This window comes from Taudactylus pleione, unplaced genomic scaffold (genome assembly GCF_031769625.1).
Source record: "Taudactylus pleione unplaced genomic scaffold, aTauple2 ptg000016l, whole genome shotgun sequence".
NCBI lineage: Eukaryota > Metazoa > Chordata > Amphibia > Anura > Myobatrachidae > Taudactylus > Taudactylus pleione.
The window spans coordinates 12411340-12438804 of NW_028284418.1; the positions used below are offsets into that span (position 1 = coordinate 12411340).

The 27465-nt window shown below is 44.0% G+C and overlaps 1 protein-coding gene across 1 annotated transcript in view; it reads left to right on the top strand.

The window, feature by feature from the left end:
* Window positions 1-27465, top strand: part of TTYH2 (tweety family member 2) — a 135807-nt gene that overhangs the window by 54821 nt on the left and 53521 nt on the right. Inside the window, exon 3 of the mRNA XM_088474603.1 lies at window positions 12019-12130. Coding sequence (XP_088330729.1) covers window positions 12019-12130 — 112 coding nt within the window. The remainder of the gene's footprint in view (window positions 1-12018; window positions 12131-27465) is intronic.

Below are 27465 nucleotides of genomic sequence, written 5' to 3' on the forward strand. Positions count from 1 at the left end.
CGTATCCCTGAAGCCATCATGTTCTCTTGTCCAGTAGGAATTCGTAGGGTACCTGTAAAAAAAAAAAAAAAAAAAAATCCATACTCACCTCCTCCTATGAGTAGATCGTGTCCTCTTCTGTCCATGTAGGCATCCAAGGTCTTGCCAAAAAGAACTCTGAAGTTACGCTGATCCACGGTCATTAGTACTACCTGAGTAATGGCTCAGCTGCGGGATTTCACTATAGAAATCCTGGTGCTGAGCGCTCATTGGCTGAGAGGCGAGTCTTCTGCCTCTCAGCCAATGAACGGTTCCCACCATTGACTTCAATGGTGAGAACCGCAAAGGTAACTTAAGCTTACTTCCGTGCCCACTTCAAAATTGGCACCTCAAAATTGGTCTCCAAAGCCCGGGCTGGTTGAGCTTTTGGGGTGGGGGGCACGCCATTTATTTTTATTTTTTTTAAATACTTTTATTAATTTTTTTTACACAGATGGATCTCACTGATAGATCCATGCATCTGTGTCTTTTATCACAGGTGCTTGCTGCACGGATTGCACTGGTCCGTGCGGGCATCTGTGTCTTGATGCATGCAGGGATACTAGGTGAGTATGTGAGATAGTATAGATATAGAGTGTGCATGTACAGTATGTGTTAATAAACTTGAAGTTTCACAGTGTGTGTAATGTCTTTTTTTTTTTACTATTTTGCAGTGGAACTACAGGTACCAGCGGGCCTGTAATGCCCTGCCATGCGGGGAGGCTTGCAGGGACCTGTAGTTCTCCTGCAAAAGACACTGGGCCTGATTCAGACCCACTCGCGAGCGGCTGTACGCTCGCAAGTGGGTCGATGGTCTGCACTGAGCATGCGCACGACGGAGGGAGCTCCGTCGTGCGCATGCGCCAGACACGACGGGCGAAGGACTTTCCTTCGCTCGTTGTGTCCGATCAAAGGGGGCGTGCTGTCAATGTTGATTGACAGCACGCCCCCTTTGGTGGGCGTGCCGGGGGCGTGCCTCCCTGACGGGGGCGTTCCCACGGGAACGCCTCCCGTCAGAAGCCGTGATGTCAGTGGGAGTGACACTAGTCATGTCAGTGGGAGTGATTTTGGCTCTGATAGAGCCAAAATCACTCCGGAGCTTGCGGTTGAAAACCTCAACCGCAGGCTCCGGCTCGCAATTTCGATGGTCGCGATGGTCACGACCATCGCGGCCATCAAAATGCACGCTCGTATAGCCTGTGGGTGGTGACCCACAGCTATACGAGCGTCCAGGAGGACGCTCCATGAAAAAGGAGCCCGGCCCTCATGCAGAGCGTGCGCTCTGCTCAGAGCGTACGGCTCTGAATGAGGGCCACTATTATTTAATCTTTCTTTGCACTACACTATCAACTTGGCACCCACTGCTCCAGGGGTGAACTATCAGCCTAGGCCTGGGGTGCCCTGGAGAGGGACCGGGTGAAATGGTTCCCCTGGCTGTGGCATTTCTCCCCAGCTAGAAAGGGTCCAGTGCTGGTTATGGTTAATACAGGGGACCCCTACACTTTTTGTCCCCTGTATTTCCAAAACCAGGACCGGCTCAGCTGACCCCAGTGCTGGTTGCGCTAAATAAAGGGGACCCATACGTCTTTTGTCCCCTGTGTTTTGACAACCAGGACTGGCTCTGAAAAGCAGTGTGCTGGTTGTGCTAAATATAGGGGACCCCTATGTCGTTAGTCCCCTGTATTTTCACAACCAGGTCCGGCTGTGAAAATCCTGTGGCTGGTTGTGCTTTAGGGAGGAAGGGGGGGGACACGCCATTTTTTTTTTCACTTGTTTTAATTTTTTTTTTAACAGAGGCATGGACGGATCTCACTGATTGTTGAATTTTTTTTTCTCAGATGCATGCCGCATGCATCTCACTGATCCGTGCGTGCATATCTGAAGATTTTTTTTTTTACACAGATGCATGTATCACGGATCTCACTTATCCGTGCACGCAGTCAGCCTTCTTTATGTCTTGCACGATAGTTCTTATGTCAAAATGTGCTGTTTAAGCACCATATCGTGTTCTGGAGTGCTGGGGAGTGTTCAAGGGAAATCGTCCACAATATCGCATCGTGAGCACATCGTTCCGTGTGTTGGGGCCTTAAGAAGCAGTTCAGGGCTGGGACCATCAGCGCCAGTGAGCCTCACTGTCCCCTGCTGCTGCCCCTGTGCACTGCTGCCACTACCCCGCACACCTGCAGCTTGGCCCCCGCAGCCGTCTCTCCCTCTGCACCCCCGAAACATCTCCTGTGTGCTGTCCCCTCCACCACCAGCGCTAGTGTAACATTTTGTTGCCCTTCTCCCCTGCAGATGGCCCGGTTTGTTACTCCCGTCCCTGATGGTTAATAAATGATTAAAAAAAAGCAATGAAATTCAATAGACAAAAAAACCTTACGGTTTCACATGTCCCATTAAAGCTTCTTAGACATGATATGAAATTTCACAAAACCTATAGAATTTCTGCCACTCAAACTTAGTGGTAGACTGCATGTGTGTATTCCAATGAGCACACAATTCTGTGGTTTAGCAGCTCCACCATTTTGTGAGTGACAGCAATCTCACTGTGAGAGTGCTGAATTTGCAGTTAACCACAGGGTGTGATGGCATACCATATCTGTATTGTGCAAGGAACACGTCCATTAAGGCGTCAGCCTTAATGATCGGATTTTCATTGTTTTTTTTAAGTTTGAGTTAAAGAAATTCAGTAGGTTTTGTGAAATTTCAGATCATGTCTAAGAAGCCTTAATGGGACATGTGAAACCATAAGATTTTGTGTGTGTGTTTTTCAAAAACCCAACCCCTTAGAATTGTGTCAGTATTCACTAAAATCCCAGCGGTTTGGGAAAAACTGTTGGCGATTTAGGGATTTCAAACCTGCGCGCATTCCCCTTTATTTGCATTTTAAACTGCGTTACTGCAGGATAATAAATCACTAGCGATTTACGAATGGTTTAAACTCATCAGAAAGCCCAACCATTGCTAAAATTCTCCATAAAACTTAAAATGAGACCGTGCCTCATGTGACCAAATTATATTTTTGTCTCCTGTGCTTTGAGTTCAAACATACCTGGTGGTTGAAGAGCCCCTTTAATGTCACATACATGAGTTTATGATGTGTCCATGGCATGCTCCATTTGGACTGTTTTCTACATGCTAAACACAGCATGATAAGCACTTATAAGCTGATTCTTTGCAGCACAGTGAATTCTGGATGGACCATGGATACAAAACATATTAGGACATACTGTGCTCATGTTCTGTTTAACTTTCAACATAAATATGTTTTCTGTGAGTGCATTCTTAATTGGGGTCAATGAGCCCTAGGCCAAGTGTAATGCTGGGTACAAATTGGCAGATATATTGGGCGATCGGTCATTATATCTGGTGCCCGTCAGCCAGCATGTACCAGCGATATGTCTGTGAACTACGTCGTTCACAAACATAACGCTTCGGCTCTGCTGCACAGCCGATGGCCGTTATAACTGGGGATAGGGGGGGGACCCATGCCCCCCGGCCAGCGGGACCCGCAGCCAGATGACAGATGATGGTTGTTCAGTACAACCATCATCTTCTGATATAGCTGCAGATCACTCGATCTGCAGCTATATCTGTCAGGTGTGTACCCAGCTTAGGTAATGTTGGATTTGGATGAATGTAGCATAGGTGCATGAATAACAACTGCTAGAGTACAAACTAACTGTCATTTTGTACAAATTTACCATTAATAATTTATTTGAAGGAACATTCAATTTTAATTTGTTTTGGTCTGAAATGTTTGATAACAGAGAACAACAATAACCTGTACTTTGATGCACATCAAATATAAATAGTGTCAAATATCTGAAGAACTGCCACAGTATGGGGGGGATTTTACAAGCATTTGTGAAAGTGAATACCCTTTATCAGTCTGTTTGTATTCTAGGTTTAGTCAGTGCTCTTTACTATTGTACCACCAACACATGAAAATAAAGAACCAAACAGTATGTTCACCTTCCTGAAAAGGCCATTTCAAGCAGAGCGGTTTAACAGCATTAACAAAAGAGATAAATGTTTTGCTGGCTTTTTTTTTTTATATATATCTAAACACATCAGAAACTGAATATGGAACGAGAGCTTGGAGTATAGCCATTGGTGATAATATTGACGAATCATCAATATTTTTCTATTTTGTCCAACACCTGTTATCTTGGTGAGGTGTTGATGTGCTGTTTTTACAGAAATAATGTGCAATGTTGGGAATGAAGAATGAGAGCAATTGCTTTATGTCACTTAGAGATGGCAGGCATGGATCAGAGGAAGCTGAATAAGGGGGGGGGGTGTAAGTTCATCACTAAGCCTGGCATTGGGTTGTCAGATGAATCTAGTTATATAACAAAACCTCAGGGCGGTTTTTAACAGCCAAACCTTAAAATAGCATCGTACGTTATCTCCTTTTTACAAAAGACTCACAGAAGGCAGTTCAGGCAGCGTAGTGACAAAATGGAAATGGAGATTTGCAGACAGGCAGAGAGAATAGAAGGATTAATTTTCAGCTATGAGTGGACTATGTACCATTAAAGTGATTCATATCTGAAGCTTTTTTTCATCCCTTTTTTGTAGTTTTTTGTTAATATACATTTTGTTTGCAGATTTTCAACATTTATTAGTGAGGCATAGTATACAGTGTTCTCCCCAGAAAAAAATTCTAGCCGGGTGGGGCCTTCGCAATAATAAAATGTTGTAAACCCTGCCCCCAGACTGGCCCCTTATGCAGTGCCCCCAGACTGGCCCCTTGAGCAGTGCCCCCAGACTGGCCCCTTGAGCAGTGCCCCCAGACTGGCCCCTTGAGCAGTGCCCCCAGACTGGCCCCTTGAGCAGTGCCCCCAGACTGGCCCCTTGAGCAGTGCCCCCAGACTGGCCCCATATGCAGTGCCCCCAGACTGGCCCCATATGCAGTGCTCCCAGACTGGTCCCAACCCAGAACTTACCTGAACATGATCGGCAGCGGCGCTCCCACTCCCGCTGCCTCACTTTGACTGGATCTAGCAGGCGCGCAGAGTAAGCTCTCCATGTCGCGGGTGACGTCATGATGTCACCCGCGCAGTGCATCACTGGAAACGCTGGCCTCTGAAGCGACCAGAGGCTTCTTTAGCCTCTGGTCGCTTCAGAGGCCAGCATTCCACACCAGGATGCGGAGGGTGACCGAGAATGCGGCAGGGGTAAGTGCCGGGCGGTGGGCTGTTTCTGCCGGGCGATGCGCCCCCTTAGTACCTAACCCTAACCTCCCCATAGTGCCCAAACCTAACCCTCTCCCACCTTCCCGAGGCTAACACCTAACTTCCCCCGCTATACTTACATTCGGCATGCAGGTTGTCGGGATTCCGACATCTGAACCGGCGTCGGGATTCCGCCTCAGGTGTTTTGTCCCACGTTGGGATTCCAGCGCGGGATTTCAACAGTCGGCATTCTGGCTGTAGATGTAATAACTACATGCCGGGCAGGGTCTATTAGTACAAACTATATTTGTACCTGAGTAGCCTGTTCCTATACATATTAAGGCATTGTTGTTGAGAAAGTACAGTAAACACTGTTATAATACATCTGCTTGAAATCACCTGTCAAAATTCAGAAACACACTGCTGTCTACCAGATAGTTGTGAATAACTTTCAGTCTTTAGCAACAGAAGTAAAAGGACCCATAAGTTGTAGTAATCAGTTCATGAGGAGAGGGACAGGGCAGCAGGACTCATGCAGGCGGCCATGACAGGAGCTATCCGAGATGAAGGTGAGGTGGCAATCTGTGGAAGAGCGGTGGGGACGGGTTTGGGGTTAGGACAGAAATGATGTTGAGGATGTAAATAGGTTGGAGTGATTAGGGACTTTAAATGTGAGAGTGAGGAGTTCGCACTGAGCCGCGAGAGAGAAAAATGAGAAGAACAGCAGTGTTCAGGATAGAAGAATGGAAAGAAGAGATTTATATTTTTAAAAGTGCATGAAAAGCATTTGGAAAACACTTTTTATGCAGATTCTGCCTTTTCCCAGCACACGTGTGTGAATGAGTCCTAAAGATGTATGATTTTAGGATATTCATAAAGTTCTATAGCAGGTCAGTCCTGAAGGACTCCTGATTTTTGCGATTTTCAGACCACTTATGGACCTTTTAAAATGTGACAGCTGGTAATGAATTCATCTGTACACCAGTGAGGACATCTGGGAAGCATGAACCCTTAGGGCCTTGAGGACATAGTTTTGCCACCCCTGTTCTATATGTTTCCATCATGATTTATTCAGTGTGTGTATGTAGAAATACACATAGGGCCTGATTCAGAGTTGTAGACTACGCAAGAAAAATTTCTCCGGGTATTCAGAAGACCGATAATCAAAAGATCTGCAACCGATGCTGTGTCTTTGTATGCAGATGCTTGGATTTGCAAAGCCGGTGGTGGGCGTCTCAATACTTTCCTCGCCGTTTGCGACATAGGCATATTTTCACACATCTAGTGCGTACATAGACTCCGCATACAACGCAGAATCCGGCCCATAGTTCATGCTTTGAAACATATAGACATGTTTTCAAAGAACAACAACTCAGAAAAGTTACAATTTAAAACAGAGGTTTTTTTTATGTAAAGGGACCTATCCATTAGCAGATTTTCTGCATGATGCGACCAAAAACAGGAGGTTTTGGTCGGAACGTGCAGAAAGTCGGCTAGTGGATAGCCGGCAAGGACCAGCGATGCGCGTGCACGCTGGGTCCTTGCTGACCCCGACTATCTCTCCAACATGCCGGTCAACCTGACGACAGTCGTCAGGTTCGGCATGTTAGGAGATAGGAAGCCGGACGTGCAATAGCGGCAGCACTGAAAAGACGTTCAGTGAACGTCTTTCAGTGTCACTCAGCACCCGGCGACTTGAAGGTCTGAACGCTAGTCGTTCAGACCTTCCAAGTCTATAAATGGATAGGCCCCTTTACAGGGCAGACAGAGCGTTCTCCCTTCTAGAACACGAGAACCACATTTAAATGTTTTAGTAAATGGGCTCTTACAACAGTCCTCTGGTGGCCTACAAGACCCTTTTGTTTCAAGTCTATTCCTTAATTGTACAATATGATACTAAGTGGTCAATTCTATCATGTGCAAGTTGGGTCCACAACGGCAAACTCACACTGCGAATTACATTTGCAATTCAATTCCAAAACTAGCATTGATTTTTCGGAGGAAATGTGCAAATTTTGTGCGCACCGCCTTGATCAGGTGACAAGGTCGAAGAAATCTAAGTAAAAATGTCAGGAGACTCTGTCTGATTCAGAGTTGTATGGTATGCTGATATTTCCGCAGTTGAGCGATTATCAGTAAACTGTGCATGTGTCTAAGTCACACTGCTCATGCATCACGGTACATTACCGTAGTAGCTTGCTGCACCTTTTTACTCGCAGTGTGATTGAAAATCAGGGAGCGTTTGTGGGAGGTAACGTGGAGTGGCGGCAAAGAATTCAGGAGTGTCGCAACCATTTGGGGGGCGTGTCAGATCTCACATTTGTGATCCCGTACACAAGAATAATGGATCTAGCTTCTCGGTTCCCGCAGCCATTCGTCGTGACCATAGGGTCACTCAGAAGACCGATAATAGAAGGATCTGCCACCGATGCAGCGTCTTTGTATGCAGATGCTTGGATTTGTAAAGCCAAAGATAGGCACCTCAATACATTCCTTGCGTATGCAACAGTTACATATTTTCGCACATCCATTGCATACCCTGAAGCAGCAGCATTAGTGTACAGCTCTGAACAGGCCCACGGTGCAGAACCTCTGGTACCTTCCCATCGAATAATCAGGCACTTATAGGGGTTTATATAGCCTAATCTGGCAAATAAAGACATGTCCGTTTTCAGGTGAATTTCTCTAAAAAAAAACCCAACTCATTAATGGGTTAAATAATGTGGGACAGGTACATGGAGGTATAAATGATGTGAGACAGGTATGTGGAGGTGTAAATGATGTGGGACAGGTACGTGGAGGTGTAAATGATGTGGGACAGGTATGTGGAGGTGTAAATGATGTGGGACAGGTATGTGGAGGTGTAAATGATGTGGGACAGGTACGTGGAGGTGTAAATGATGTGGGACAGGTACGTGGAGGTGTAAATGATGTGGGGACAGGTACGTGGAGGTGTAAATGATGTGGGGACAGGTACGTGGAGGTGTAAATGATGTGGGACAGGTACGTGGAGGTGTAAATGATGTGGGACAGGTATGTGGAGGTGTAAATGATGTGGAAGAGGTACTTGGAGGTGGTAGTATTGATGGGAGAGGGTTTTTTGAACTTGCAGATTAGAGGTGTTTATTACAACTTTTTACAAACGTGTATAAAAACACTGATAAAATTACTATACAGAAATTTTTCTGTACCCCAAAATGCTGGAAAGACTTGCTGAAAAATACTTACTATCGTTATTCCACCATTACTAATAAAAAAAGCAAAAATCAGCCATTTGACATCTTTTAACAACCTCCAGTATTTTCCTTATGGCCATTATATAGCCCTGCTATCTCGGGCCCTGATTCAGAGCCAGACGCTCTGACAGAGCGCTCGCTCTGAATCAGGGCTGTCCCTGCTCCTTTTTGGAGCGACCTCCTGGCCGCTCGCATAGCTGTGGGTGACCACCCACAGCTATAGCGAGCGGCCAAAACGATGGTCACGATGGTCAAGACCATCGGGCTTGCGACGAGACCCTTGCGGTAGGGTCTCGCTGCCGCAAGCCCTGGAGTGCTTTTGGCTCTATCAGAGCCAAAAGCACTCCCACTGATATCACTAGTGATGTCAGTGGGGCCGGCCCCAGAAGGTAGGCGTTCCCATGGGAACGCCTCCGTCTGGGCAGCCACGCCCACCGAAGTGGGCGTGCTGTCAATCACCATCGACAGCACGCCCCCTTTGGTGCGAGACCCATAACGACAGCTTGGCTGTCTTTTTTCGGGTCTCGCGCATGCGCACGACGGAGCCACCTCCGTCGTGCGCATGTGCACTTGGGCAACATCGACCCACTTGCCAGCGCTCAGCATCAGGCCCTCAGTTGCCAATGTTTTGAGGTCCAGGTTGGTTTCCCCCCACTGTATCATGCACTTGTCGTAGGTCACTCTTTGTAGAAAAGTCACACAGCCTCTCCTCGAGTACCGCGAATTGGCATCTCTAATCGAATCTTGCATTTCTAGGATGCGCACATTCACGCCAAGTCTGCAGGTTTCATGAAACAAACTTGAATTGACCCCTAAGTTTACTAGTCAATTTATTTTTTTATTTTTTTTAAATGAACAAGCTCAATCTTACTTTGCCAGTCTTAATCATTATACAGGTTGAGTCTCCGATATCCAAAATGCTTGGGACCAGGGGTATTTTGGATAACTGAATATTCCGTATTTTGGAATATTTGCATATCATAATGAAATATCTTGGCAATAGGACCCAAATATACACACACAATGCATTTCTGTGTTATATACGCCTTACACACACAGCCTGCAGGTAATTTTATATAATATTTTCAATAATTTTATGACAAAGTTTGTGTACATACATAAAATTCAGTTATGTTACGTATACACCTTATGCACACAGCCTGCAGGTAATTTTATACAATATTTTTAATAATTTGTGCCTTAGACAAAATTTGTGTACATTGGACAATCAAAAATCAAAGGTTTCATTATCTCAGTCATGCCAAAATAATTCCGTATTTCAGAATATTTGGATATGGGAGACTCAACCTGTATATCCATAATCTGTATATCCATAATATTTTTTAAGACTGTACACCAAAGCAAACAACAGCTGGAATCTTATTCCAAACCCCTATAGCGATGTGCTCACTAGATTTAAAATTATGCCTTTAAGGTGCATTTTTAAAGCAAGCAAAGCGCCTGCAAACAGCTGTTAACATAAAAGTCAATGTAGCAAAGTAGATATTCGTTTCACACTTCTTGCTCCATTTCATTGCCACAGATGTCACAAGGCACCAATACAGAAGTGGTACACTCTGACCAAAATAATCAAATTAGGGAACCGTTTTCCGCAACCATCATTGTATCTACTCAGTGGCATTACTCCCTGTTAGCACTATAAGGCTATTTGGGAACCCCATAACATGCTCAAATCTTGAATTCAGATCACTCAAAAGCAAAATATGGAATCCCTGCCCAAGTTAGGATACCCATATTCCAACCCTAATCAGTGGCGGCTCTAGAGGTGGGGCTGCAGCGCAGTCCAAATATGAAATAGAGAATCCACACCAACTACCCTTCCAAACGCTGGCCAACATTGCTGGCTGGGACTCACTGGCAGTTGGTGTGACTCCCCTATTTGAATTTTGGACTGTGCTGCAGCCCCACCTCTAGAGCCACCACTGCACCTAATACTACACAACTGCTGCCAAGCACCCCTTAGCTCGAAACTAGTATTGTCCTCCTCTACCCAAGCTCCTTCTTACTACGGATTTCCTTACAAAAAAAAAAAAAGAGGACCCTTAATTAGCAAAAATAACTTAGCTATTAATATACTGTACATTGATATTTAAAAAAAAAAGAAAAGGCCACAGAAATAAATGCAGGTTTTTTTTTGTGTTCTCTTACTGTACCCTATTCAGAAAAGCACCAGGCGTCTGATTCTGAGTTGCACGCTGCTGCGACCACATTAGCTTCTTTTACTGTGGTCTTGTCTGCAATTGTACACTGATACTAGTATCAGGCCTTCCCTTGGTGTACAAGCATGTGTCTGATTGTGCAAGGACTGGGATACCCACTTTGAGCATCTAAACTTGCACCAGTCCTATGGTAGGTGCAGAATTTCCATCTGAGTATGGCCTCCAATGTGAGCATTTAAGCATCTGTGTGCCCCCAGGACATGTCTAGTACATTTCTGATTGTCGACCTTTGTACTATCTATAGTCCAGATACAATGTGTAGATAGACACCAGAGGCCAAATGTAATAGGGTGAGAGATTAGCAGTAAACTCTCACACTATTACATTGGTAGAGTTGTATCTTCAAAATGGAAAAACATCTGGATGAGAGTTTAATTTGTTAGAGTATTTTTAATTTAAAAACCATGTGAGTTTGCATATTCTCGGACTCTGATTACATTGGACGAGTTTAAAAAGTGTGAGAAAACTCTCACATTTTCTAAACTCTCACCCTATTACATTTGGCCCCATATGTTAAACATGTAATAGGTCGACGGGGTCAAAAGGTCGATACGAAATTGTTCGACATACAAATGGTCGACACATTTTATTTTTATTATTATTATAGGGTTAGGCACTTACCGGAGGGCTAGGGTTAGGCACCAGGAGGAAGGGTGAGGGTTAGGCACTAGAAGGGAGGGTTAGGGTTTGGCACCAAGACCAGGAAGAGTTAGGGTTAGAAAAACAAAACATGTGTCAACCATTTGTGTGTCGGCCTTTTTTTTTTTTGTGACAACCTTTTGACCCAGTTGAACATTTGTACCTGTTGACCTTTACTGTGTCCACTTTTTGTCCCTGTTAACCATTTGTCCCTGTCGGCCTATTGGCTGTCTCACATCTGGTGTATATCTAGACATTGTTGACCTTTACACTGTCTTTCTTTTATACCAGAACCAATTCTGATGCCGTGCGTCGCTATCACAACTGCTCCTCTGTGCTTACACACGGTGGGGGATGCATGAGCCGTATGAGTTCTCAGTGATTTTCATGCATGCGCAGTACCAAAAAAACACTGGTGACCATTGGCATTGCATGCGGCGCAGAATCAGGCCCAATATGTGAATATTGAGTCCAATACATTTGCTTAATATACAGCCATTTTCTTTGAGGTGCAGCAATTATGTAAATGTTATTAAACCAAGTGTTTAACCTTTAATTATGTTTTTTCTTTCCTTTTGTATGAAGAGCAGTCCGTTTAGATCTTTGTTTAGCTAGTATACTGTTCCTGCTCCACATTCATATCTGTAGTCTGTATTGTTTAGACATAAAGAAACGTTGAGCCCTTCTCTGCTTTCCATTTTACAGTGCTGCAGTTGGCATCGGTTTCTATGGCAACAGCGAGACCAATGATGGCATTTACCAGCTGACCTACTCCCTGGATGATGCCAATCACACACTAGCTGGGATTGATTCATTGGTAAGGACCATGAGAAATATTTATTCTGCCCTAAGTATTGGCTAGAATTTGCTGAAAAGACAAATGTGCAGCAGAATTTATGTTTATGGGTGACGATATGTTTTGTATTGTAACACTTTGGTCTGGAATAGATGAGATACACAACTGTGCCAACCAACCACTATAACGTAGTTTGCACAGTTTATGAACGAAAGATTGAGCGCTAATATGTGTCAATTAAATAAATAAAATGGAAAAAAAAAGGTTTAAAAGGAGAGAGAATATAATACTTTTTTAAGATGGGGTTGGGATCGTATTATTGTTGGGCTATATATAGGATTTTACAGTTAGAATGAGAGTGGAAATGATACAGAGAGGAGAAAATACAGGGGAGGAAATAAGGAGGAGAAAGTAGATGCGATCCAGCACATTAATGTTTATGCTTTTTTGAAAATTGTGGGATGTAGCCAGGTTGAATCAGCGGTATGGGTGGAACTGTCCCTATTCCTTACCCTACTTAGTCCGGGTTCTTCAGACGGAATCGGTTCGATTCCCGACAACACCTGGCCGACCAAAGCAGAGTTCCCGGCAGCGGAAGCCCGACAGCGCTGGAAATCCCGATCTTCGATAGGCAAGTACTGACTAACCTAACCCCCTAACCCTCCTTAGGGGTGCCTAACCCCCCCCCCCCCAAGTGCCTAACCCTTACCTCCCCGCTGCCTAAACCAAAGTCCCCCCCGGGGGTGCCTAACCCTCCCCCCCGCGGCTGTCCGCTTGCGGCGCCCGGCATCCCTTCGATCGGGATGCCGGGCGCCGGTCTCCCGGCGTCGGGGAAATGTCAGGCGTCTACATCTAGACACCCAGCATTTCAGCCTCGTTGGGATACAGGGGCGGATTGGGCCACCGGGACAGCGGGTAAGTTCCCGCTGGGCCGCTCCCATTCCACCCTCTGCTGGGCCGGCCCATCCTGCCTACCAGCCCAGCCCACCCTGCCTACCAGCCCGGGCTGTTTTATCCCACTGCCCGGCCGGTTGCCGCACTTCATGAATTTGCGTTCCACGCTGTGGAACGCAAACCGGAAGTTCTCATCGGCTCCCGGCTAGCAGGCACTTCCGGGTGCTATCGGCCAGGAGCAGAGGCATAGGGTTGTCACTGCTGCTCCTTTGCCTTAGCAATGGCGGCATGCTCGTCCTGCTCTCAGCAACCGGCATCTGGCATCAGGGACCTCCGATTAGCATGCTGACAAGCCGGCGTCAGCAGCAACATACAGAAGCAGTGCAATTCCCTCTGTTGCTTGGCAGCGGCAGTGGAGATTATAAGGCTGCAGAGTCGAGCCAGTTGTGCACACCATTCATACTCACCATCACAGGACCAGGTATATGGCTGCTGGTCCCTGTTACTAGCGCTGCTTTTGGGGATTTAATCACTTGCTATAGTGCAGTAAATTTAAGATGCAGGAAACATCTATTCCCTTTGGTAATCTAAAGCCAATTATAAAATAAGGTAATAGTATGTAGTGTGATGCTCTCTGTTAGAGGATACAAATGTCTATAAAGACTGTCCCTGGTCCTATTTGAGTTAATTTAACAATTGTGGTATAAATGCTTCATTGTGAGCTGTGGTGTTGACAGCATAATAATGCAGGTTTTTATGTGTAAATAGTCTAAAATAGGATAAAAATGCAGACTATCATTTAATGTATTTACTGTAATAAATTAGACTTTCTATGTTTACCGTATTTGGACTTTTTTTTGGCTTTTTGCAGCCAGTAAACTAGCCACACTTACTGTATATTGCCTAAAAGCAAGTGTGCGGGTTTCCGCCCCATGCCATACACTCCCCACCTTACCTCCCAACCCCTAGACACTGTGGCCCTGACTCCGAGCCGGACACTCTGGAAGAGCACTCGCTCTGAATCAGGGCTTTTTTTTTTTTTTGGGAGCAGCCTCCTGGCCGCTCGCCTAGCTGTGGGTGACCATCGGGCTTGCGACGAGACCCTTGTGGTAGGGTCTCGTGGCTGCAAGCCCAGAGAGCTTCTGGCTCTAATAGAGCCGGAAGCTCTCCCACTGACATCACTGGTGATGTCAGTGGGGCCGACCCACAAATGGCAGGCGTTCGCATGGGAACGCCTCCGTTTGTGAAGCCATCCCCACGCCACGCCTCCAAAACGGTGAGAGCTGTCGATCAAAATCAACAGCCGCCCCCTTTTGGTGCGAGACTCGGAGCGACAGAGCGCCTGTCGCTAGCCGGGTCTTGCGCATGCGCACGTCGGAGCCGTCGGAGCGCAGTGGAATAACATCGACCCGCTCGCAAGTGCCCCCAGCAACTCAGGGACATACACTCAACCCCACTCTCCACCCCTCCTTCCTTCCCGGCCCCAGAGACATACACTACATATGCCCTAGCCCACACTGGCCCCAGGAATATACATGCATACACTGCCTGCTCTAACCAACCCCACCCCCCCCCGACCATTACTCTACAGGGACATACACTCCATAACCACCCAGCCTCCACAGTGCCCCCTGGCTCAGGGACATACACTATACACCCTACCATCACCATCCCCAGCCCCATGGACATACAGTATACTGCCCACTCTACCCCTCAGCCCTGGGAACATGTACTACTTTCCTACCGTCCACAGGGGCATACACTCCCCACCCTGTCCCAGTGCCATTGTGTGTTTTTTTTTCCTGTGGGGGGCAATGCGTTTTAGTTTTTTCCTGTCGGTGGCCATTGGGTTTTATTTTTTTTCTATTAAAGCCAATTAAGTTAGTTTTTTTCCTATTGAGGCCAATGTGTTTTATTTTTTCTTGTGTTAGGCTTCCCATCTGCGCTTGCATCTGAGATGCTCCACGCATGCATTCTTAATGATGTTCGTACAGAGTTGCAGTACAGATTTAGATGCGCGCACTAAGAGGTGTATTAGAAATGTGTTGCGTTGTCACAGGGGGTTGACTATTAAGACTCAGAAGTAACAGTATGAGTGTGTTGATGAAAGTGGCTGCGTACAGAGATGCTGAATTGCTCACATTGGAGGCTATACTCAGACGGATGTTCTGATGCTGGCGTCTAAAGACGTACAAAGCATGATCTGTATACACTGGAAGTAGGCGGATATACACCAGGGAAGGGCTATGTAGTGGCATTAGCATAAAGTCGCAGACGCAACTGCAGCAAATAACACAAGGAAGGCCGCAACCGCGTCCAACTCAGAATCAGGCCCTATGAGGATGGCCACACCCCTCATCAGGCCCCACCCCATTAGGGCTGCTTTCATATTTTTCCCCGGCTGGTTTTCCATCCCAATCCGCCCCTGTTGGGATATGACAGTCGGGAAGCCGGCTGCCGGTATTAAGGCAGCCGGCTTCCCGATTGTATACCCTTCAGACTGATAGCGCAGTTCTCCCCTGGCCAGCTTCTTGCTTCCACGTGTGTGGCAATCGCAGCTTCTGGTGATGATGTCAACCGCTGCGTGCTGCTTGTGTCGGCTGTTCAGCTGTGTCTATGTTGCCCACTTGTCACATCCAATGCGTTTCGTAGTGCTTGGCTACTTTTTCAGGGATGACTGGTAGTGTTGTAGAGACTTTATTTATAGGTACTGTTTATTTTTATTTATTTTTTTCCAACATTTTTTTATTGTTTTTGTTCAAAACTGAGCTTCCAAGGCAAGAAGTGTCCTTCATTTGGTGGGATTTGCATGTTTCTTTATAATACTGTATTTGTGCTGGATCAGAAAGGGAGAGTTAAGGAAGGTTAAAAATGTATAATGAGAAAAATAAAATAAATAAAATGATAAAAGAAAATAAGAATAACACTATAGTGTAGAATATGGATGTCAAGGATGAAGAAAATACGAGGATTAGATACAGACACCAAGTTCTATGTCAATAATCAGGCCATTTGGTTGTAATGTATTTAGTTGGTATATCCATCTCATTTCATTTCTTTATAGGGCTGTTACATGGCATCCACCTGTCCAATCTTTTTTGACTTTTTGTATTCCTAATAATTTTAGTCCTCTGGGGTCTTTATAGTGCAGTGTTGGCTAACCTTGACACTCCAGCTGTTATGGAACTACATAACCCAGAATGCACTGCTACAGTTTTGCTATTAGGGCATGCTAAAACTGTGGCAGGGCATGCTGGGATATATAGTTCCACAACAGCTGGAGTGTCAAGGTTAGCCAACACTGTTATAGTGGGACTCTGCAAAGTGCTGCGATACGCTATGAGTGGCCAATCCCCTTTTGTAGATGTGTTCAGACACTCTTGTTTTCAACTTTCTTTTCATTTGACCAACATATTGTTTCCCACAAGGGCATTGTAATACGTAAATGACTCCTTCACTGTCACATGTGATTCTGTCTCGTAAATTGTATTCTTTGTTTGTTTGATTGCTTGTGATGGTCTTTATTGGTTTTGTAGATGTATTTTGATTTTTTTGCACCCCATGCAGTGGAGGCAGTTTGTTTGTTATTTGCTTGCTTTTTGTTTCTGTTGTGAAGAAGCTCTTTGTTAGTTCTTGTTTCAAGTTATTTGCTCTTTAGTAGATTACTTTTGGTACATGTGGTAAAACTGTTTTTATGTCTTTTTCTAATTGTAATATTTGCCAGTGTTTGTGTCAGAAGGGGATTGACCCTAGAGGACTAAAATTCTTAGGAATACAAAAAGTAAAAAAAGATTGGAGAGGTGGATGCCACGTAACAGCCCTAAAAAGAAATGAAACAAGATGGATATACCAACTAAATGCATTACATCCAAACGGCCTAAATATTGGCATAGAACTTGGTTTCTTTATCTAATCCTAGTCTTTTCTTCCTCCTTGACCTCCATATTCTACACTATAGCGTTATTTTACACTATAGCGTTATTTTAGCAATCACATACTTATACTTAATTTTCTACATTTTACCTATTTAAATAATCCAAGCAGTTTTTATAATTATATATATATATATATAATATATATATATATATATATAATAAAATTTTATTTTAACATAATTTTATATTTTATATATTCTTATTTTCTTTTACAATTTTATTTTTCTTATTGTACATTTTTAACCTTCCTTAACTCTCCTTTCTGATCCAGCACAAATACAGTATTATAAAGGAACATGTTATTCCCACCAAATGAAGGACACTTCCTGCCTTGGAAGTTCCATTTTCAACTAAAACAATAAAATAAAAAAAACAGTATCTATAAATAAAGTTTCTACAAAAAAGTAGCCAAGCGCTACAAAACGCGTCGGCTTGACAAGCGGCCAACATAGCCACAGCCGACACAAGCAGCACGCAGCGGTTGACATCATCACCAGAAGCCGCGATCGCCACATACGTGGAAGCAAGAAGCTGGGCGGGGAGAACTGCGCTATCAGTCTGAAGAACCCGGACTAAGTAGGGTAAGGAATAGGGACAGGAACACCCATACCGCTGATTCAACCTGGATACATCCCGCAATTTTCAAAAGAGCATAAACATTAATGTGCTGGATCGCATTTCTCCTCCTTATTTCCTCCCCTGTATTTTCTCCTCTCTGTATCATTTCCACTCTCATTCTAACTGTATAATCCTATATATCCCAATCCTAATTCTATCCCAATCCCACCTTTAAAAAAAATATATATATATTTTTTTAAACTATTTTTTTTCTTCCTTTTAACCCTTTTTTTTCACCTTTTTATTTATTTTAATTGACACATATTAGCGCTCAATCTTTCGTTCATAAACTGCTTGTTTTTTATTGAGCTGCTTTTGAGCACACAAGTTTAGCGCAGATAACCTTCTTTATTCAATGTAGTTTGCACAGTACAATTGCTAATCTCACTGCTGTGAAATTCCTGCTGACTGCGACTAAAGGACAGGCAGAATACGTTGGGAACTGCTGAGTGGTCTATTCAGAGCCATCTGTTTGCAAGATGGAAACCAGAGAGAGACAGTGAAACAATATGGGGAAATACAGAGCGACACAAGTAAAAGACGCATGAGACCTAACGCAGAAAAAAAACAATTTTGGTGGTCAGAGAAATTCTGCTTTAATTTTTAAGGGAAGCCTTAGAGCTGAACTACCGCCACGGAAAATATAGTACGAACGTGTCCCCTACCCAGAGCCCAGGGGGCTACTCTGGGAAGCAGTCATTTTCCTGCGGCTTTTTCTTTTTACTAGGACCCACTAACACACATTTTCCACTACCATTTACATATGTTTAATGATTTCTTGGGACTGTATTCCAGCTTGGGGGGTTGTGGGGCACATAAGTATATTGTTATATGTGGTAGTGCAGATTTAAGTGTACCGCTCACCTGCACACAAAAGATGTCGCTATTCTGTGGGCTGAACCAATATTTAAACTATTAATTCACTACTGACACCACTGAGGCATGAGGTGCAAAGTTATGGAAGTTATGGTACTAAAGGAGCAATTTGATAGGATGCGTTCTCATCAATTTTGACTGTCTCCAGTGTATTTGGGAAATTTGGACACTTTAGTTTGGAATAGTACAGTTTTATAATCTGCCTCACCGTGACGCATATCCTCCATCTGTGGATACCTTTGCCCCGCTGGTCGGAAAGTTTGGAGGTGTCATTTTCTCTGCTGCTGTAATAAATGAATGGCGTACACTCTGCCAATGGTGTGTGTGGATATGAATTGGTGTTTTGAGGGGGTAAGGCACCATGCCTATTTTGTGATGTGGCCACATTTCGATCGATCTCTTTAAGATACGCATTTTGGGATGTGTATCATTGTGTGCCATAGAAACATAAGCATATGGGTGCATTTTTGCATGCACGCAAGAGTCACATTTTAACGTTTAACTTTTAATTGGGGCCAAACAGTCTGCTCATGCCACAACTTTTTGTTCAAGCATGTGATGTAAATTGCATGTCAGGCATTTACAGAAACAGTGTGTGGTAAAATCTGACTGCATTATAGTAATTTATAGTAGTGTTTTATAAATCTACAATCCTTCTGGTTTAAATTATTGATGTACTGTACTACTTTTTCAGATGTAACACCCACTATGGATGTCATTCTGAATATATTAATAGGGTCTGGAAATAGAACTCAAATGATATAAGCATATCCTCAATGTAAAATGGACAGTGTGCCTATTATGTGGTGTTAGAAATAAAAGCAGACATTTTATTGCATTAATACATAAGTGTGGTGCACACTGGCAGATCTAGGCATACAAATTCACCGTTACGCACAAGTTCTGATACACAATGGCAATTGACAAAAATGATGAAAACCTAACAATAAACACATCGATAGTTAATTTGTTTTAAAAATATCAACCCACCAACTTTATAATCCCTACTCAGTTGACCCAAAGTATTATCTAACTGGGTATAATGGTAAAAATATTCTCTTAATCATGCGTCGGATAGCTCCCTAAATCAACGCTCTACCAGGGTATATACAGATGTGTCCAAATACACCGCTGAAATTGCAACAAAGCAATGGCCGTTTGGCGCACCACAGATTCTGCGACTAAGCCGCACTATGCGTCTCTCCACATTATTTTTCACAAAATGTGTCTTCATCGTATCGCTATTAAGACAAAATGACAAAGGGGTTGAGTATACTGGTGCTGTATTACATGCAGCTGTGTGTTTGAGTGTGAGAAGACTAAGGTCCCACCATGCTTCATGCCATGTACCATTCTGCTTAATCTGGGAATTTACACCTAATCCTTTGCGACAAAAAATCTAATCTTAAGTATTATACAATAAATGGATCAATAGTTAGCGCACACCACTGTTCAACACAGTAACAAAATCCTAGTGAAATTAATCCTATGTGCCTAGTGCACTATAAGCGACTTTCTAGTGGTTTGCGTACATCTCCAGTGTTTGATGATCGGCACATGTGCAGGATCTGTACTGTGCGGAATCGGTATGTAATACCGCCAGCCGCCAGTTCGAATCCCGGCAGCGCCAGGCCGACAAAGGAAGCAGCAGCCCGACACCGCTGGAAATCCCGATCGTCCCCTGGTAAGTACTAACTAACCTAACCTACCCCCCTAACCCTAACTCTCCCTTAGGGGTGCCTAACCCTAACCTCCCCCCCAAGTGCCTAACCCTAATCCCCCCTCTGAGTGCCTAAACCTAACCCCCCCCCTTCCCTACTGCCTAAAACCCAAGTCCCCCGGGGGGGTGCCTAACCCTAACCTCCCCCGGGGGGGTGCCTAACCCTAACCCTCCCTTCCCCTAGCCTAACCCTCCCGGGGGGATGCCTAGCCCTAAGTCCCCCCGGGAGCCCTAAACCTAAATCTTCTCCCCCCCCCCCCCCCCCTGCACGGCTGTCCGCTCGCGGTGCCCGGCATCCCTTCAATCGGGATGTCGGGTGCCGGTCTCCTGGCGTAGGGGTAATGACAGGCGTCTAGATTTTAGACACCTGTCATTTAACCCTGGCCCGGGATTGAGGAGTCGAGAAGCCGGCGGTCGGTATTACGTATTTGCGGCCGTTTGGGGAGGGTGTGGCGACGAGTAGCGTTCTTGAAAATGGGGCGTCGCCCCTTTTTTCAAGGCGTGCCGATGACCGGCACAGAGTTCCTGGCCTCTGCAGCACGATTTCACCAGGCATCCTGAGTAACCTGTGGTTACTCCCGATGTCCAATGGTCACCCAATTGTTCCGATGTTGCCTCTCCAGAGCGGATCACAAAGCCGTCAGGAAACGTCTATTTACACAAGCGTTTTTTGCAAATTGTAGCACAGCCGCTGTGTACAAAGATGCAACCCGTGTCCTACTGTCTACAACTCTGAGTCAGAAGCAAAATTAGAACACTCCACAGTCATGGTCTGTCCAAAGTTTGTAAGAAGTGCAGTGAGTATGAGAAAAACATTACTCATAGAGATTAATAACATACCAGGTGTCCATCAATTGTAAATTGATGTGATAGTACAAAAATACAATTTATGCATTTGAAGCCAGATTAAGAAATATTAGTGCAATCTGCAAAGCAATATTTTGTTGCTGAATTATACAATCTCTTTTATCATGAGATTAAGTAGTGTGGCGTGTAATGTTTTATAAACGTACTCAATTCGGTCTACTACAGCTAATTTATAGAGAAAATAGAAGGCGTAGACCTTGCACTGATCTCTCCTGCTTTAGAGACTATCCTATAAGTGAGTACTATCTATCGAATCAAATAACACTGCTTATGGCTTTGTCAGTTTACTTATTATTTAGACTGAATGGCTTTCAGCAAAAAGCCAATTTAATTTCTGATTTGTGAAAAGCTCTATCCAGTACAGACCTCAGAACCTATTATTATCTGTATAATCAACCTCACTTCTCTCATTTCCGCTCACCAGACCACAGTATGCTCACTCAGTGCTCTGTTCTGGTCCTCCCTCCCTCCCTCCCTCCCTCCCGTCCTCTCTCATATACCAAAACACTTTACCCAACAGCTGAGCATCTTGGCTCCCACCCCCATCGCATTCTGGCTCTCAGATTTAAATCCTCAGACCCAGGGGATGTTTCCTTAGCTGTAGTCTGTGAACTACCCACTCAGATTGGCATGGTGAGGGCGTGAGGATGTCATACATTTTGGCAATGTTAGTCAATGAGGATTGTGGCATATTGCATCAATTTACCTTACATACAATGTTTAATTATCTGTAAAATGTCATTGGCTTAATCACACTTCTGCAATTTGAAATTGTGCACACTCATATAAAACATTAATACTAATACACTACTGTACTATTCCCACACCTTCATTCCGATTTGCCACAATAGCTCAGTTGCGCTTTCATGTTACATGCTGTACAATTGGGAACATGCTGTATAGACTATACAGTGCATCCGGAAAGTATTCACAGCGCTTCACTTTTTCCACATTTTGTTATGTTTCAGCCTTATTCCAAAATGGAATAAATTCATTTTTGTCCTCAAAATCTACACACAATACCCCATAATGACAATGTGTAAAAGTTTTTTTTGGAGATTTTTGCAAATTTAATTAATAAAAACCCAAAAACTAAGGATTCGCATGTACATAAGTATTCACAGCCTTTGCCATGAAGCCCAAAATTGAGCTCAGGTGCATCCTGTTTCCACTGATCATCCTTGAGATGTTCCTACAGCTTAACTGGAGGCCACCTGTGGTAAAATCAGTTGATTGAACATGATTTTGAAAGGCATACAGCTGTCTATATAAGGTCCCACACTTGACAGTGCATGTCAGAGCACAAACCAAGCATGAAGTCCAAGGAATTGTCTGTAGACCTCCGATACAGGATTGTCTCGAGGCACAAATCTGGGGAAGGGTACAGAAAAATATCTGCTGCTTTGAAGGTCCCAGTGAGCACAGTGGCCTCCATCATCCATAAATGGAAGAAGTTCGGAACCACCAGGACACTTCCTAGAGTTGGCCGTCCGTCTAAACTGAACGATCAGGGGAGAAGGGCCCTAGTCAGGGAGGTGACCGAGAACCCGATGGTCACTCTGTCAGAGCTACAGCATTCCTCTGTGGAGAGAGGAGAACCTTCCAGAAGGACAACCATCTCTGCAGCAATCCACCAATCAGGCCTGTATGGTAGAGTGGCCAGACGGAAGCCACTCCTTAGTAAAAAGCACATGGCAGCCCGCCTGGAGTTTGCCAAAATGCACCTGAAGGACTCTCAGACCATGAGAAACAAAATTCTCTGGTCTGATCAGACAAAGATTGAACCCTTTGGCGTGAATGCCAGGTGTTATGTTTGGAGGAAACCAGGCACCGCTCATCACCAGGCCAATAGCATCCCTACATTTGCTGTACAGGAGAGAGTTCTTTGTTGCATGTAATCTGGTCAGTCCTGGAAGCATGGCAGCAAGGATTAGCCACAAAGAAGCTGCAGGGTGGCAAGGTTTGTTTGCAAGTGGATCAAGAAGCCTCCATGCATCTACTTTGTGTACCTGTCAAATGTGGGTAGACACTTATCTTAGTCCCTACCACCTGAGGAGTAGAAGAGTGAAGAGAGCGTGACTCAGTAGCTGGGATTACGTATCAAAGGGATCTGTCAAGATGTCCACCACCACTACTATTCCTTCAATGTATCGTTATCGCCCATTCTGTTAAAAGGTTTGAGCCTTCCTCCCTCAAATCTTTAAATTTGTCCTACAAACCCTCTTATTTGTACAAATACTACCCTGTGAACTTTATTTATGCATTTCTATCATATTACTTCTGTCCCTTCTTTTCTATAAGCTGTACTTGGTCAGCTCCTGAAATCTTGCTATGTTTTCTTATGCAGGCATCATACAATTTATTTAGTTGTTGATTTGTTGCTATTTTATTAACTACTTTCCTGGGGAACCTGGGTATAGAAGGGTGATGCTAACAGGATCGCCCACCAGCAGCTGCAGGAAGACAATCTTCCTGCATCCCAAGTTTAGGGCAGATGTGGCTGCCCATGCTTCTCCCCTGGCCACAGTCACTGACTGATCGCCAATCCTAATGGGTTTGTCCACCATCCTGGGCTGACTGCAGCCCCAATTCCCCCCCATTCTCTCCACATCTCCCATGCAGCAGTGATGGGCAATTCTACAGAACGCCACCCCCAGATGCTACCTTCTCTTCTTCCAGGACTGTGAAGTATAAAGTTTCTAGCTTTGCAGTTACATGTTTTACTGAGTTAACACTACAAAAAAAAAATCCAAATGCAGAAAGCATTTTTTCCCAAAGGTAACTCCAAAATAGTTATTATTTTTAATTCTCACATTATGTAAATAATATCTATTTAAACCTGATTCTGTATAATTTTATTAACAAATCTGTATAGTTAATAAAATCATACTGAATCAGGATTAAATAGCTAATATATTCACAATTCGATAATAAAAAAAATAACAATTTTAAGGACATTTTTGGATAAAATATTAACCAGTTAAGTGGTAAATATGTATTTGGAAATTGGAATTGCTCCACAAATCCCAGAAGTAAAATGTATTCGTAGAAATAAAAGCTGTACTTGTACTTGTGGGCTCATGCATACTAACACAAAATGTATGCAGATCAGCACCAGCAGCGTAAGCACCATATTTAAGTCTCCTATACTTACACCCATGTTTTGAACCATTTATTTTGCTTGGAAAGTGCTTTTTCACTAATAGGTGTCAAGACAACTTAAAAAAAGGCTTAAACATGCACACAAAAACTATATATATGCATGAGCAATGAAGAACTCCTCTTTCCATATCAGTTAATTTGCAATCAGCCATTTCGGTAGTGCTGGCGATTGTCACCATTGGGCACATGCAAATGATACAGCCTGGACAGGAGTATAAGCTGTTCCAGCCTGCATCTTTTTGCAGTTACATTGACACATACAGTCAGGTCCATAAATATTGGGACATTGAAAGAATTTTCAGATTTTGGCCTCTATTCACCACCACAATGGCTTTGAAATGAAACAAACAAGATGTGCTTTAACTGCAGACTTTCAGATTTAATTTGAGGGTAATTACATCTAAATCAGGTGAACGGTGTAGGAATTACAACGGTTTCTATATGTGCCTCCCACTTTTTAAGGGGCCAAAAGTAATGGGACAAACTAAACAATCCTAAATCTAACATTCAGTTTTTAATACTTTGTTGCAAATCCTTTGCAGGCAATTTCAGCCTGAAGTCTGGAACGCATAGACATCACCAAATGCTGGGTTTCATCCCTGGTGATGCTCTGCCAGGCCTCTACTGCAAATGTCTTCAGTTCCTGCTTTTTCTTGGGGCATTTTCCCTTCAGTTTTGTCTTCATCAAGCCAAATGCATGCTCAATCGGATTCAGGTCAGTGGATTGACTTGGCCATTACATAACATTCCACTTTTTAGCCTTAAAAAACTCTTTGGTTGCTTTTGCAGTATGCTTCGGGTCATTGTCCATCTGCACTGTGAAGCGCCGTCCAATGAGTTCTGAAGCATTTGAACATATAATATTGCCTGAAACACTTCAGAATTCATTCTGCTGCTTTTGTCAGCAGTCACATCATCAATAAATACAAGGGAACCAGTTCCATTGGCAGCCATACATGCCCACGCCATGCATCACTGATGAGGTGATATGTTTTGGATTATGAGCAGTTCCTTTCCTTCTCTTCTCTTCCCATCACTCTGGTACAAGTTGATCTTTGTCTCATCTGTCCATAGGATGTTGTTCCAGAACTGTAATGGCTTTTTTAGATGTTGTTTGGCAAACTCTAATTTGATCTTCCTGTTTTTGTGGCTCACCAATGGTTTACATCTTGTGGTGAACCCTCTATATTCACTCTTGTGAACTCTTCTCTTCATTGTTGACTTTGACACATATACATCTACCTCCTGGAGAGTGTTCTTGATTTGGCCAACTGTCGTGAAGGGGTTTTTCTTCACCAGAGAAATAATTATTTTGTCATCCACCACAGTTGTTTTCCATGGTCTCCCGGGTCTATTGGTGTTGCTGAGCTCTCCGGTGCGTTCTTTCTTTTTAAGAATGTTCCAAACAGTTGATTTGGCCACACCTAATGTTTTTGCTATCTCTCTGATGGGTTTGTTTTGATATTTCAGCCTAATGATGGCTTGCTTCACTGACAGTGACAGCTCTTTGGATCTCATATTGAGAGTCGACTGATTCCAAATGCAAATGTCACACCTAGAATCAACTCTAGACCTTTTACCTGCGTAATTGATAATGACATAACGAGGGAATAGCCCACACCTGTCCATGAAATGGCTTTTGAGTTGATAGTCCCATTACTTTTGGCCCCTTAAAAAGTGGGAGGCACATATTGAAACTGTTGTAATTCCTACACCGTTCACCCGATTTGGATGTAATTACCCTCAAATTAAATCTGAAAGTCTGCAGTTAAAGCACATCTTGTTTGTTTCATTTCAAAACCATTGTGGTGGTGAATAGAGGCCAAAATCTGAAAATTCTGTCAATGTCCCAATATTTATGGACCTGACTGTACTTACTGTAGACAGGCTATTTTAGTCTGTTCCAGCTCTCAAGATACAAGCGGGCATGTCGGATTTACACAAATCTACATGGGCACATTTATGTGTAGGCTGATGTCTGGGCATGTGCACAGCAATTTTACGTATTTTATGCTATGCAAACTAGTGGTCTAAAGGTGCATACACACATAAAGATTTTCTGTCCAACCATCCAACTAATTGATTGGTTTAACTGAAAATCTGGTAAAGTATGAAAGTAAATGACAATCAGCAATTTGCTCCCAAACGCCGGAAAATGGACAAAAATTGTTGTTTGAATAAATTGTTTAGATCAAACATTTAACAAACTTGTCTGACGACCATTTTCATCTGTTTTCTGGCATTTAGGAGCAAATTGCTGACCAGTTACTCCCATACGTTACCTGATTTTCATTCCAACCAATCAATTAGTTGGATGGTTGGACAGAAAATCTTTACGTGTGTACCCAGCCTTACTCTGCATCAGCGTGAGGCTTACAGAGCTTCATACAGTGCTCAAAGTGATGTATTTACTACTACAGTACTACAGTCAATGTTCCACCCTGATCCATCCTTATCTATCACTTTAGTTACTGCGCCAGAACAATTCATTTGATTTGTTTGACGCAATCTCCCATCTGCAAATTCCTGATTCATTGGGTCTTTTCATTTGTCCCACTCTAAATAGTCAACAGTTTATTTTGTTACTATTATATTATCAAGTACTGCCTTTTTTGTAGTTGCCATTCTCCAGTCACCTGGAATTACATTTTCCAAACACCTGTCAGCAGTGATTGGTTAATAGTGCAGTAAGCAATCTTCAGCATATGCACCCCTTTTACTTTTTAGCTTCACTATTACTCTGCCTTTATTTTTATTTCACTATGGCTTCTAAATAATATTTCTACTTCAGGGTCCATAGGGTATCCACAGGATACCTTGGGGTAGAGGCGATGGCGGCAGACATCCAGGCACCACAGAGTTAAATTTTCAGCCTCCCAGGATGCACTGGGGTTCCTCTCCTATACCCCGCCCCCGAGCCTCAGGCCACTCAGTTTTCGTAGGTGCCTGGCCGTACCAGTCGCACCGTACAGAGGGGGGTCTTTTTAAGGCCCCTGAATATTTCTTCGCAGCTGTGGCTGCACAACTAGAGTGCTCCAGCATAGGACAGTCAGTATTGATGTCCATGCTGTCACTCCTACACCCCGCCGGTACCAGAACGCCGGTACCGATCCGGGGATGCTGGTAGGTAGCTGGGGTCACAGCTAGCGGTGATCCCCGGCTACCGGGACTGTGGCCGGATGCACGGGGAACAAGGTAAGCGGCGGGGTCCCACGGTGGGCACCCGCCGGTAACAAGCCCTGTTTGGTCCCCAGGCAGGGGGCTCCCTGGGGACCGGCTGCACG